At 36.6% G+C, this 13,629-nt stretch overlaps 1 protein-coding gene across 14 annotated transcripts in view; it reads left to right on the forward strand.

Moving 5' to 3' along the window:
• The window catches only part of ARHGAP12 (Rho GTPase activating protein 12), a 77,771-nt gene that overhangs the window by 38,789 nt on the left and 25,353 nt on the right, over nucleotides 1–13,629 (forward strand). For 9 of the 14 annotated variants that reach the window (XR_011093692.1, XM_068673573.1, XM_068673576.1 and 6 more), the window contains 3 exons: nucleotides 189–329; nucleotides 1,905–1,985; nucleotides 9,896–10,021. Coding sequence is in view for 13 of the 14 variants with exons in the window: in XM_068673573.1 (XP_068529674.1) it covers nucleotides 189–329; nucleotides 1,905–1,985; nucleotides 9,896–10,021 (348 nt within the window). In the remaining variant the exon portion in view is untranslated. The remainder of the gene's footprint in view (nucleotides 1–188; nucleotides 330–1,904; nucleotides 1,986–9,895; nucleotides 10,022–13,629) is intronic. The other 5 variants (XM_068673581.1, XM_068673582.1, XM_068673583.1 and 2 more) reach the window with 3 other exon arrangements.

The following is a 13,629-nucleotide window of genomic DNA, read 5'->3' on the forward strand; positions in this document are numbered from 1 at the left end:
GAATTACCTAGCAATTATCAAATCCTTATGAACTGTAAAAATGTCTGTCTGATTTTCTGATGTAAGGTATAAAAATGTGAACTTCTCTCAGTTATTGCTATTCTCGTTCTCTCCAAATAATCTTTGATCTTTCAGATTTTAAAGCATTTTCATTCTCAAAATTGCCTTATGTTTCTGACTACTTGTAGCATCTTTCATCAGAAGAAAACGACCACAGTTCTTGTTACAGCCAGTCAGATAGTCAGTATGGTTCTCCTCCAAGGGGTTGGTCAGAAGAGTTGGATGAACATGGTCAAACCTTATATACCAATGACTATACTAATGAAAAGGTACTTTTTCCCTTCTTCTCATCGCATGTTCAGCTAATTCACTGTTAGAAATTCAGATTTCGTTTCTAGAAGTCAAAAGCATTCCTTAGTGGTATCTCCTTTTGTTTTTAAACTTGCATGAAAATTTCACAACTGAACTAACTTTTTTTTTCTTATGTACGTCCTTTGCCATACTAAGGAGATACTTTTTCTTTTATTTATTTCCCACCTACCATCCTCTTGGTTACACTTTAGGAATGAACTTAATACTCTTCTAAGAGTTGTTCTCGTCTTTGAGGTAGGTCTTCCAGATAGGATCGTTTCAAACTGAAAGTAATGCTGCGTTCTCAGTTTCATCCTTGCCTTATTTGAGGTTTTCAGTACTGGTTTCAGATTTAGACAAACTTTTTACTTAAACTATTGCAGTATCAGTAGATTTATGTTCTGTTCTAAGGAGATAATTGCTACTGATAACTTACTATGATTCTGGGCATATCCTATAAATTTTTACCACACAGGAAAAATGACGATGATATTTATATATATTTGTAAAGAAGTCTATTTTTTAAATTGTTCACTGAAGTAGTGTTTTGATTTTTAACCTTCAAAAAGTGTTTATGGCACCAGTAATATAATTACCATCTTGTAGCACTACTTCTTCTTTACTTGATATATATTACATTTTTTTTTTTTTAAAGAAGCTTTTATGTGATCGAGTTTTATGTCAGTTTTGGAGTTTTGTCTTTCTTAATCTATTTCTGCTAAAAATCTATAGCTCATACCTCGTTTGTCAAACATGCAAATATTGTTTAAAAAAAATAACACTGGGACTGATAGAGAACAGTGTTTCCTATCATAAACAATTCTCACTGAAAGGCAGTTCTGTGAAACCTACTTGACCCAAGAATCTTAATGTGAGTTTTTCTATGCATGTTTTTGTGAGACCATCCTGTAGAATTTTACTCATTACAATTCTGTCTGTTCTGTACAACTTGTCATAATCACCATCAGTTTACCTCTTTGGTTCTGGGAGCTGCTGATAGAGGTTACATAAATTATGTTCTTCATATTATATTTAGATACTGCATCTTGTGCTCCTGTGATGGTACAAAAATGTAGTTGTTCAAATTGTGCAATAATCTCTTAAATTATTAGTTGCTGGTCGAGCTTCTTAGAATTCTGTAATTTTATCTATACGCTTCTTACTCAGATCTGGTGCAAAGATTGTACTTCCTTAAACTGATGTCATAATGTTGATAAAAGTGAGATAAGTAATCTTCAAAATATCTGTTGATCACATTCTCTTGGTAGGTTATGTGAGTCATCAGGAATTCCGTAACTGTGATATTGCAGGTGTTTTTCCTGAGGTGTTTCAGAAGGAAAAAATGATAGTGAGCCCTATTCAGAAAGCAGAAAACTGAAATGTTGCTCCCATTGTTAACTAACCTTGGTTAGTTAATGGAGGTTGCTTGCTAGGCACTACTAAAGTGGATGGAACTTTATTAAAAATTAATTTTAAATCCCAAATACCAGAGACTAGCTTTGTTATGACTGTCACACTAATTATATTTCCTGTCATCACATTTCTTTCTGCAGTGGTTAAAACACGCAGATGAACAAGGTAGACCATACTACTACAGTGCTGATGGTTCCCGATCAGAATGGGAGTTACCTAAGGTGAGTGACCTAATAAAGAAACACTAACAACTTGGGATTTTCCTCTTCTCCCCAGGAGATGTTCTATGAGGCCCTTAACAGGAGTTATTTGCAAGAAGAGGGCTTAGTTACTTCTAGTATTTTTGTGGAATTTCTGATTGAGGAGAGAAAAAACTTACTAAAGGACATAAAAAATAGATGTATGTAACTATTCAGATGTCAAAAAAGACATCTTTTCTGAACTGAGCTTTTCATTTACGACTGCAAAGTATTATCTGTGATTCATCTGTGAAATAGAAAATCTTTGTAGGAAAAAAGGTGTTTTTCTTAAACTACAAAATGTTCCTTAACTGTGGTCTATTTTTATTACCCTCCAAAATGAATGTTTTTTCTGTCCTATATTTCTAAATTTCGTGATTTAAATCTTATACTGAGAGGTGTTGAAAAACAAATTTCAACAGTTCTGTGGTGTTTTTGAGGATGAAACTTTTGAGAGCTTCACCAGAAGTGCATTCTGGTATTTATTAATTTGGGAATAAAAATAAAAAAAAAATTGTAGGAAATTGACATACTTAGGTGGTCTGAGGATGTTCCTATTATTACTTAATTTACATTTTCATGTTGAAAAACTATAGAACATTTGTCATAAGGATGTAGTTGTAGAGCTATGAGGGTGTTTGTTTGATCTCATAAAGTTATCATTTGAAAAAAAAATCACAGGGAATTGTGTGCATTGAGCATATCAAAGTGTGTAATTCTCAGCTATTGTTTCTTCAGTACAAAAACTATAGTAGTGCTCTTGTAATACTTGTGGGAAAATATTTCAAGTTATCAAATGATGCTACATACTACACTAGTGTTACATCAGCTAAAGGATTTGTATCTGAGCTGAGCTGACATCGAGTTCTCCTATGTTGATCTGATGTGTTAGGTTATCTTGAATTTTGTAACGTGTCAAAGCTATCTGATCTGTAACTATTGTTTTTAAAAGATACTTAGCTATCGATTAGCTGTTAGATTAGCAGTGTGCAAATCTGCTAGCACAGGTTTTACCAGAAGCAATTGATATAGTTGAAGGTAATTTGGGGGGAATGATGTCTTGGGCACTTCATTTGGTGACTTCTGCACAGGTTTTGACTGTGAAGAAGTTGCTTTCCACTGAAATAGATTGGATTTGGATTTAAACTAAATAACAAATGGAATTGGCTTTAATGCAACTGTACCAAGTCACAAAGAGAATCCGGCACTGTCACCTGAGGCACCGTAACTACAGGGGTGAGGTCTAGTACTTGTGTTTTTGAGCATGATATTTTAGTGGTTCTACTTAAACCTCTGGGCTCCATTGTGTTATTAACCACCTACAGAATGAAACAAAGCCTCTGTTTCTTGGAGTTAATGGTCTGATATGGTTTAGCTCATTCATATGAAAATCATCAAATATTTTTGTTAGGAATTTTGCTTAAATCGTTTACCCTGGGCTACTTGAGTAGCAAATATTCTTAATTTCCTTATTGAGCATTCTTGAAAGTACTGCATTGTGGTTGGAAGCAAATATAAGGTTAACAGAAGTAAATGACCAATTGACTTCTCGATTCACAGTCCAACTACCTATCTGTTGACAGAAACCCTAGCTTTTAGCTTTGAGTGCTGTGGAATAGATTAAACATTCTAGCAAAATATTTAGCTAGTCTGTGTATCTGAAAAACAGAGTAAAAACAAATGTTAAAAACTTGTGAGCAGCTGAAGCGTGATTGAAGATCGGCCTTTTGAAAGACTCGCTGAAGCGTGGTCTAAAAGCGCTTAGGAACAAATGAACTGGAAAGACAACGCAGACTGCAGAGCGACTTTGAAGAAAAATAGTCTCTATCAAAAACTCCCATGAATGGTGAGACGACCTTAGAAAGACTTCAGCATTTTAACTCCTGCTAAAATGAAAAATTAAGTTACTTGGAAAAAAAAAAAAAAAGACCTTTTAAGAAGAAATTAGATACAATCTACAGTAATTCTCTAGATCAGTCTTTTCCCCAAACATATTTTGGAAGGTGATATATGAACTACATATTTGTGAAATAAACAAATAGAACAGCATGGTTATGTAGTGTTGTTAAACCAGAAAAAGACGGTAATCCCTTTGAGGAGATTCTTAGTAATCTGGACATCGATAGAACTAAAAATCGAACAGGCTTCTGGAAACAGCACATTCTAATAGCACATTCATATAACATTCTAATACGTTATATGAAAAAACTTCACTTTTAGAGCATTAGCTGTAAATGTGAACATGCTCTGGAATAACACTTCAGTAGTCTTGAATGTGTGTTTAAAAATATCTGATATTAGAGGAGGGAGGGAGAGTTAAAAAAAAATGAATTACTTCAGACAGTCTCATAGAAAGCCCTCTGGTCACGTATATTTAAATGACATCTAGGAATAGCTGAATGCCTCTGGCTAAAAGCAACATCTCGGATGGAGGAGCTTTGACAACTGCTGCAAAATTCTATTAGGACTCATGAGTGTGACCCAGCTTGTTGTAGTGGAACAGAAGAACATGCCAAATTATTCTTTAAATTGGTTAATAATATTTACTCTAACTTGTACTACCTCTTCCAAACACTTTGTTTTCTCCTGTGATTTCTGCTGTATTCGGTTGTCAGTTCTTGTTGATTATTTAAAAAAAAAAAGTATCATGTCTTCTGTGAATAGTTCATGATGATAAAATTGGTTTATTTCCTTTTTAGTGAATGAGTAATATCTAAATCATAGTGAAGAAGGATATGGCCCTATTCCATAAGCCTAGTAGTCTTCTAATACAGGTTTTATATTTCAAGCAAATAGAAGGGGGACTGTATATTGAAGGGAGGAAAAAAGGTTAAATTGATCTCAGGAATAAGAACTTTCTAAAGTTTAAAAATGCAATTTATCAAGATGACAAAAAAGCAAGGAAAACTAAAAGAAGTACTACATATTGAAGAAATAGCTGAAAAGTGAGGAAAACAGGACAGCCTAATAAAAACTAGAGGTACTGAATGATTGTCTTCCCAGTTTTCCAAATGCATTCCTAGTCTTATATCTAAAAAGAAAAACAGCGTAACAGCATGGTTATTGGACATCAGCTGGCTGAGTTCCCTGATTCAGGAGTAGACATCAAAATAAAATGCTTATTCTGTAAGTATTGGGACTGAACTCATAGTTTGGCTGTTAATATTTAGAGCCTGTGATATCCCAATTACACTTTCTCTTCTCAGAAGTTAGTTCACCATCAGCTCCCCTCACTCACTGTATGTACAGAGGAGGCAGTAAGTAGAGGAGCTTCATTCGGGGATGTCATCTTAGGCTGACAGTTTTCTCTTGCTATCTCTGTACTCCAGTGTCAAGTGTGAGCTCCGGGGCCTCAGTTCTGACACTCAGGTAAATGATTTTGCTACTGGAGTCCTCAGTGCTGTCAAACAGCGAATGCCACCTGAAAAATTATAATAAACATGGTGCTGGTAATAGGAAGAAGATATTGTGCAGTCAAATGGTGAAAGAAAAAAGTGAAAATAGGTATACCTGAACTTGTCTTATGGCCAGGATGTGAACAGTCCTACTTGGTTTGAGGTAACACATAATGTGTGTTGGCATTTGTGTCTACTGTAAGACTAAACGTTATTGTTAGTAGTAGTGAATAATCCTCACATTCTTGTCTTGAAGTTTGGGATGGCTTGGAGGAAGTTGAGACTGCCTCAGCTGATGTGTTGATTTAGAGGTATTCAAGGACAGAAGTGCAGGTGATATTATTTCCTTTCTTTTTACTGTGGGTACCTGTATCTTAGAGGCCTGGTCTGGTCTTCCTCACTTGTCCTGGTGTGGTGCTTTCCAGCCCCTTCCCTTCCTCCTAGATCAGAGAAGGGAAGGAAGTATCCCCAGCTTTTTCTGAGGCAAGCAGTGGTGCCTGTGGCAATTGCTACTGGCTTGGTGCTGGTCTTCACAGGCTAGCAGTCTTAGCGAAACAGTGGGTAAGAAGGTGAAGCAAAGAACATCCAATGCAGCAAAGTCAACGGAGCAAGTATCCACAGGGGTCTCCAGTCGCTTCTGCTTCAGGTGGATTTGTCTCCTCCAGCAGCCTCCTGCCCCTGCACGTCCTTCAGTGAGGCTGCTGCCTCAAATGCTGCTGCAATGCAGATGGAAAATGAGTCTTATTTCTCCAAGGAAAAAAAGTGTATGAGGTAGGGATGAGGTCCATGAAAAGACCAAAAAAAAAAAAACCCAAAATTTATATATATGTGTTAAGGAAAACATTGTATTGGTTTAGCTAAGAAGAGCAAAAAGTGTACATCAGTGCTACATTAGTCATAGCACTAAAAAAAAAAAAAGTATTCAAAGCCAAAGACTGTTCTAGCATTGGAGAAATACTTCTGTTCTGAGGCAACATTAAAAAAAAAAAAAAATTTTAATATCTGATTTCAGACTATCTGTTAGGAGAACTGCAAAGGGGTAGAATAAGGTAGTAAAGAGGACTAGGATATCAGAATATTCTTAAATGTCCCTATTCTAATCTCTTAACTGCAGGAAGGTAGAGCAAAATATTCAACTTTGGGTCTTTACCAAGTTTCACTGACAGTTGCATTCCGTGCTTTTCTCCCTTCACCCTTCTGTTCCTTGCATTTGGCTGTGGCTGTTGTTAGTGCAAACAAAGGAGAATCTTTGTTCTGTTTCTTGAAGCTGACAGATCTGTGTCATCTCCCTAAAAATGGGGACAACTGCTACAAATAACTCAGAGGTGTTGCATTTATTCCAATCACAATTAGGCTAGGACAGAGCCTTGAGCCATGCCACGTTATCAGCTTAAAATTAAATATAAATCATTTAGCTAGTTGCGAGGGCTAGAAAATTTTAAACCAACGCAAAGAGAGCTTTCAAGTGACTGGTGAAAGCAGCTACTTGAAAAAACAAACAATGAAAATAACCCTGTATTACCCAAATTTACACCATTAGTATCCTTACCCTGCACCAAGAGCTGGTGCAACAAGAAGTCCGTGTCACTTGGCACATGCGGTAAGGTTATGAACAATTGTGAAAAATCTGCTGATGTCCTTTGTTCTTATTTCCTGGTAAAAAGAAACTGGTAGTAGAATAGAGAACAAATGAATGCAATATGCTAGAGGGGGTAATGTATTGGGACAAATTTTGATTTTTAGGGAAAACTTTAAAGGAGCAGCAGCCTGCGTTCTTAGATCTCTCTGTCATGTTATCAAAAACTTCAGATTTAAGAAAATAATAGCATCTTTTGATGTTTAGATGCATGGTAGCATCAGACGATCTCTGTATGGTCCTTGCCTAATCTCTTACTTCAAGATTACATCAGAGACACCAAGGAGGCATCTGACTGCACATCACCAATAGCCCTGGCTACTTCTCTCTAGCCAGTGGCATCTATCCACTCTAGAGGGTGGCTACTTCAGTTGGATATACCATTTATTTCAGAAGCTTAGGCTTGTCTTGAGGCTGGAACTATATTTTTATTTTTTCCCCCTAGTAATTTGTTCTTCTGCTTGCAGAGAGGGTGGAAAAAAAAACACCTGACAAACAGGCATGAACACTTGAGTGAAAATTGTTTACTTGACACCTATATTGTGAAAAAATGGGGGAAAGATGTCAAATGTTCTCTTTAAAGAGCTGTCAGTTTATTAACACTGTTTGTATCACCAAAGCAAAGTACTGAAGCTGCTAAGATACGTGGCACAGTGTTCCTGAACTGTTGGAAGTGCGTTGTTAATGAGCTCCATATATACTGTTTCTTTACTTTCTTCTTCAGTGTGTTCTTAAACTGGAATGTCACGGTGTGTTACAGCCCGTTCTCCTTCAAGATGGGGTTGTCTGTAGAGATAAGTAGACTCCTGATGGTTTGTGGTGGTATAAAGGCACCTTTTAAATATAGATCACCTGTAAGTAGGCTGTGCCCACATTCTGACTCTTAGGACAGATTTCAGTTCAAGACACTTTTAAGTCTGCCTTTGACTGTTGTTAGAACCTGAATTCAAGTTGCTCAAATGGAAAGTGCATAGAGGATTTTCATAAATAATACTCAACGGTGTCACTTAAGTATAGATATTTTAAAAATAAATGGTTCATTTGATAGCAAAAAATGTTTGAGCTGTCCATTTAAATTCTCAAGAACTGTTCTGAGGAATACTGGCAGCTTTCTGTGGTGTAGGCATTGTTTCATCAAAACTCAGATTTTAGTTTTAATATGGACAATCTTTTGCATACAGCAAATTGCATATTTGTTTACTGAGTTGCAGAAGCATCTGCAGAGTGGATGTTTCTAGAACAAGAAAGTCAGCTGGTTGTAGATTCCTTGCAGCATGAAGGAGAGTTCAGCTTTGATTTAACAAGGGAGCAAACTAAAAGTTTCTTAAACCTCACTATTGTAATACATGTGTATCTGTTGTCATATGAATGTAACTGTGCTGAAACCAATGCAGAGTCACTGCTGTCTCAGATGTGGATCTCTACAAGGATAACCAGTACACTTCTGCCTGTATGCAAACCACTGAATTTTATTCTCAGTACTGCAACATTCATTCAACTGGGAGTATTTTATTACTGTTACACATGTTGGAATAACTAAATTAAATACTAAATTTCTTTTACTTCCTACATATTGACATATTGAAACACTCTTTCCAGAGTAAAAGACAAAGCTGCTATCACATAGTGTCTGCCATGGCAGTAGTAAGGATGGCTCTTTATTTGGACACTAACTGTGGCTGTATTGTTATTTAGCTTAAATTTGGCATTTCTGTTATTTAACGTAAATCTTACTGTGCTTTGTCAGTATGTGTTATTGTATTTGAAGACCTCAAACTCCAGAATTACAGTAGTAAATCAGCAGCAAAACTGTGGAATTCAATGTGCTTACGAAGGTTATTATTTTAGCCTTTTTTTAATAAAAAGGACATTTGATTTTCCTGTGTTACATCTTACCCAGTGGGTTCTAGACCTTTATGTGACTCCACAAATACTTCCATATGTTCCTATGTGCAGCTTTTAGTCTTCTAACACTGAGTAGAGAGAATGAGAATTTTATTGCCTTTGTAAAAACAAACAAAACTTACGTTGTTTTTCCTTGTTAATATTTTCAGTGTTAAACTCTGCTTGAAATATTGTTATAATTCTTTATAATGCTACCCTGGTGATGGTGGTGATGATTTGAAATGACTGCACTATTGACAAGTATGCTGCAGTGCTGAGATGAAATTAATTGCTAGGTCCTTCTCATGGCTTTCACATTTTCTTAACCTCTTGATCTTTTTGGATGCTGTTGAGTTAGTGGATTTATCAGAACACAGGTCTTCTATTTCCTTGGGCTATTACAGCTCTGCCAAGTCCTAAAACTATTTCCTGCTAAATACTTATTTTCTGTGCTGAGGAACAGCAAATCCTTCTATCAGTAATTCTGTGTAGTTATTCTGAAAAGCAAATCCTCACATCTTTGCCTCCCCTCTCCGAGCCATACCAAACCTTTGGGTGAAAGCGAATTATATTCAGTCAATCACCACTCTCAATCTGAATGGCTTACAGTAGAATAGAAGGGTTTTCCTTGTTTTACACAAGACCTGACAGGTGCTACAGTATTGTCAGTGCAATATAAAGACTGAATGTTTGTATCTTGCATTAATTGTAATGCCATGGTGGTTCTCAATGTGCCAGTTGGTTGAAGAATGATAAACTCTTGCCTAAGAAATCAAACATCTGTCTGTTGCCCAAGAGAGGCACTACAGCAGACAGGAAGTTCTGAAGACTAAAAACAAAAGAAAAAGGCTATTTTCATACCCTTGAGTGAAACAGGGAATCTGAACATTTGTACTGTTAATATATATGAATGGCATGCTCAGGTGTTGTTTGTGTAAATTAGCTTCTACTTATAGTTTGATTTTTCTTTTCTTTAGTATAATGCTTCACCACAGCAGCAAAGAGATATAATAAAGAGTAGGAGTCTGGACAGGAGGCTACAAGAACCAATAGTTTTAACAAAATGGAGGCACAGCACAATTGTGTTGGACACCAACGATAAGGTAGGAGTGAGTTAAACAGCATGCTCCAATGTGAACCATTTCTGATTTCTAAATTATTTAACAGAAAATCAGTGTGCATGAATTTCTGAAATCTCATTTATTTGTATTCTGCTGTATTGCTGTGTATAACATTCAGTGAGTACAAGGACTGGTAGATAACTTCACTATTGTTTCTTTGTAAGTAGTAGCCTTTTTCTCGTTATCCTTGAAATATTTTAGAGTTCAGGTTTCGATGTGTACAGCCATTTTACTTATAATTGGGAATTTCCTGCAATTCAATTCAGGCTATAGAGCATAATCAGGACTTGGGTTCAAGAATTACGAATGTGGGTGAGGTTCCCATGTGAGGTATATTGATATTTCATCTCTGAATATCTTCATTATAGACGACACCCAGTGTAAGTACACTTTAAGGATTGCAGATGAATAACTGAAGTGAAATATTTGTAGAATTGAAATAAAAGTTGCACTTGCTGAACTAGAATTCTTCTCTAAAGATAGCAGTAATGCTATTACACAATGAATTTATCCCTTTAATGACCTCTGTGCCAATCTCCATCATGATAGGTTAAGAGGAAAAGTTGCACTTGATTGCAGCAGGGCTGTAATGTTACTAAAGGACAGAGGACAGCACTGAAAATGCTAAAACTCTTGGTTTTAATCCAGAGCTGAGCTGGGAGTTTAGTCTGAAAAGAGCTGTGAGTCAGGGCTAACAGAAGCTGTTTTCTGTGCATTGTTTATGGCACATTCTTGGAAGTCCGTTTGGGACTAGCTGCTAACAGATGCTGCTTGAGCAAACACGGAGACAGAGCCTGTCCCTTGTTCTTCCTCTGTCTGTCTCTATTCTGTTTGACTTCTGTCACTGCTGTGTCTGCCTGTGCTGTGACATTGTCAGCACGCTGATGTGTATATAGGGAAGGATGTGTACAGGAGAGCTGATGTATGTAGTGAAGAACTGAAACTGGTGGCGTAGGGTGATGACTTGCTTTTCCTGGAACTTCTTAGGAGTCAGTCCCAAGTTTCACGGAAACCGAAATATGTTGTAATGCTGAAATCGCAGCACAGGCTACTCAGAATAAGATGCCAGCAAACTGGCTAATAGACTTCCTTTTTCAAAAGATACAGGTAACAATTAACCAAAATCGATGTGGTTTTGGGATTATGGCAAAAGACCTCTATAAGCTGGCCTGTGTAATTGCAGATGTTAAAGACAGACTTAAATGACAAAACACAGCAGTAGTAATGAAAATGGATCTGCTGCCCGGAATGTTGCATGCTTGACCTGTTGTTTCTGGTATGTTTTAATAGTTTTCCTTGTTGAAATGAAGTGTTTCTTGTGGTAAAAAGAGTTGAGTGGGCTATCAAGAGTTGTAGTTCCTCAGAACAGGATTTATTGGATTTGATCTTAAGCTTTTGAGTTGCCAGTTCAGAACATTTCATGTGTGGTGCTGAGGAGCCGGAGACCGTGCTTGACTGGCAACTGCCCGCTCTGCACCTGAATGTGTTGGTTCATTCTGAGAGGTTTTGAGGTCCCCTTACTGCTCCTTCATCCTGCCTTGATCTCCTTTGGCATCTTTCTGTGCCAAATGGGCTGTAACACGTGCATGGAAGGCTAAACGGAGTGCTGCAAAATGAAGGCTGAGAGGGCTCTCCTAGTCTCATGTGACATTTACACTTCATAGGTACGAACAATTCTGTTAGTGATATAACTTGAAATTTTGGCCTTGCTTTTAAAGGAAGACTTCCTTTTTTTGTGTAAAATTTACTTTTGGAATGACATTTATGTAGCTCAGCACTGAATGAAGAAGCTCTTGTAAAACATCGAATAAGAGGAGCTGTTTACTTTTCATCAAGACCCAACGTTCAAGTACCAAGACCTTAAACCCAGTGAAGCAAATGTGCAACTGTACAAATGTCTGGTGTAATAACCAAAAGAAACTGTGTACATAAGTCAGACTTGTAAAGTCTAAGCTAGCAGCTTGAAGTTACTTTAACAGCTTCAGAATATGCAGGCAATGTGCATTTGTTAATGGTAAGGAGTCACATAAATCACAACATGAATGCTTTTGGAAAATTTAAGAACATGTAGTGGAGCAATAAGCTAGTGTTTTGTGGAAGGACCTGTGGATCTTAAATTTTAGTGCATTGATGGACCCATTTTATTACCACTGGTAGGCACGCTCTTATATGAACTTCTTAGAATTAGCATCCGGTAAAGGAGCAGATTATGCATATGTATGTTAGGCTTCTTCAGAGCTCCTTAGTGTATGAAAGCTATCTCAAATTTGGAATGAAATAGAAGGAGAAAAAACAACAATTGGTATTTGTCTGGATAGGTGCATCAACTCAACCCCAAATTAGCTTTTAGCTGACTCCTAGGAAAGTTGTTTTTTTAAAATTTTTCTGATTTTTTTTTTTTCCTGGAAAAACAGCAGAATGCAATTCTATGAAAATGTGCTGGTGAAGAGTGGTTAAATGTGTCAGAGGGAAGGTGTGGGTTACCAGGGCTGACTGGGACTGGATGATACCAAACGTACTTGCTGATTGTTCAGTGGCTGTGGCACATACCTGCATATAGCCATCAGGATTTACATAGCTAAAAGTTTTATTAGCAGGGAAAAACTTACCTCTCTGAGAGGGACAAAGTTGATTTCCTTATCTTGAGCTTTCTTTTCTCCCTATAAACATCTGGAAATATAGAATACTTAGCTTATTCTTAGGGATGCTAGTGCTATTTGTCAGTGCAATAGTAAAAGAAGTAGTGGGCCACTACCTGGAGGTAGATTTGTAAGTGGATTTTAAATTGCAGGTGTGGAGGGTTTTTATGTAATACTGGAAAAACAAACATTTTCTGTAAGTTGAAGCACAGAGTTTGGGAGAGCTATCAGAGGAATTAAAAGGGGAGAAGAGGAGAAATGTACAACTAGCAAGTGTCAGTGGTTCTATATGAAATTCTTTACCAGATTTTCATGCAGTATATTTGTGCAAAGCAGCAGTACTTCAGTGGAAACACACATGCCTTTTGGCTTTCAGTATTTCTTCTAGTCTTCAGGGATTTAGTAATTTTCTTTTGATCCATCATTAATGTTCGGTTTAAAACAAAAACCTGAATCTGTAGGAAATCTCAGTGCTCGATTATAAGGAAACTGTCATGACTCACAAATATTAAATAGAGCTGGTATACACTGAATATATGAACTGTGCATGTATAACTATTGTGTAAGTTTCTCTGCATGTATATGTAAATGCACATATTTATTGTACTAATCTTGCATGTATTGACCACACAAATATAACCTGTTCTTTAAAATCTGTTTTTTCAAATGTGCCCTGTAATAAGCTAGTATTATAAACATGCTTAATAATTTGATAGCAATGTCATACAGAAAAATTTCTCCTTAATAAGGATGAAAGCTTTGCTTTAAGCTCATGAAGTATGTATTTTTTTTTTCAAATGGACATGTGCTAATTAGGCTGAATTGATTGGTCTGTAAATCCTTGTCATAACACTATTTGGTAAGCAGGTTTATAATACAAGTATTTCAGAATATCATGAATACTTAAACAAAATAAAACAAAAACAACCAAACAAAACAACAATGTAACAA

This window comes from Anas acuta, chromosome 2 (genome assembly GCF_963932015.1).
Source record: "Anas acuta chromosome 2, bAnaAcu1.1, whole genome shotgun sequence".
Classification (NCBI taxonomy): domain Eukaryota; kingdom Metazoa; phylum Chordata; class Aves; order Anseriformes; family Anatidae; genus Anas; species Anas acuta.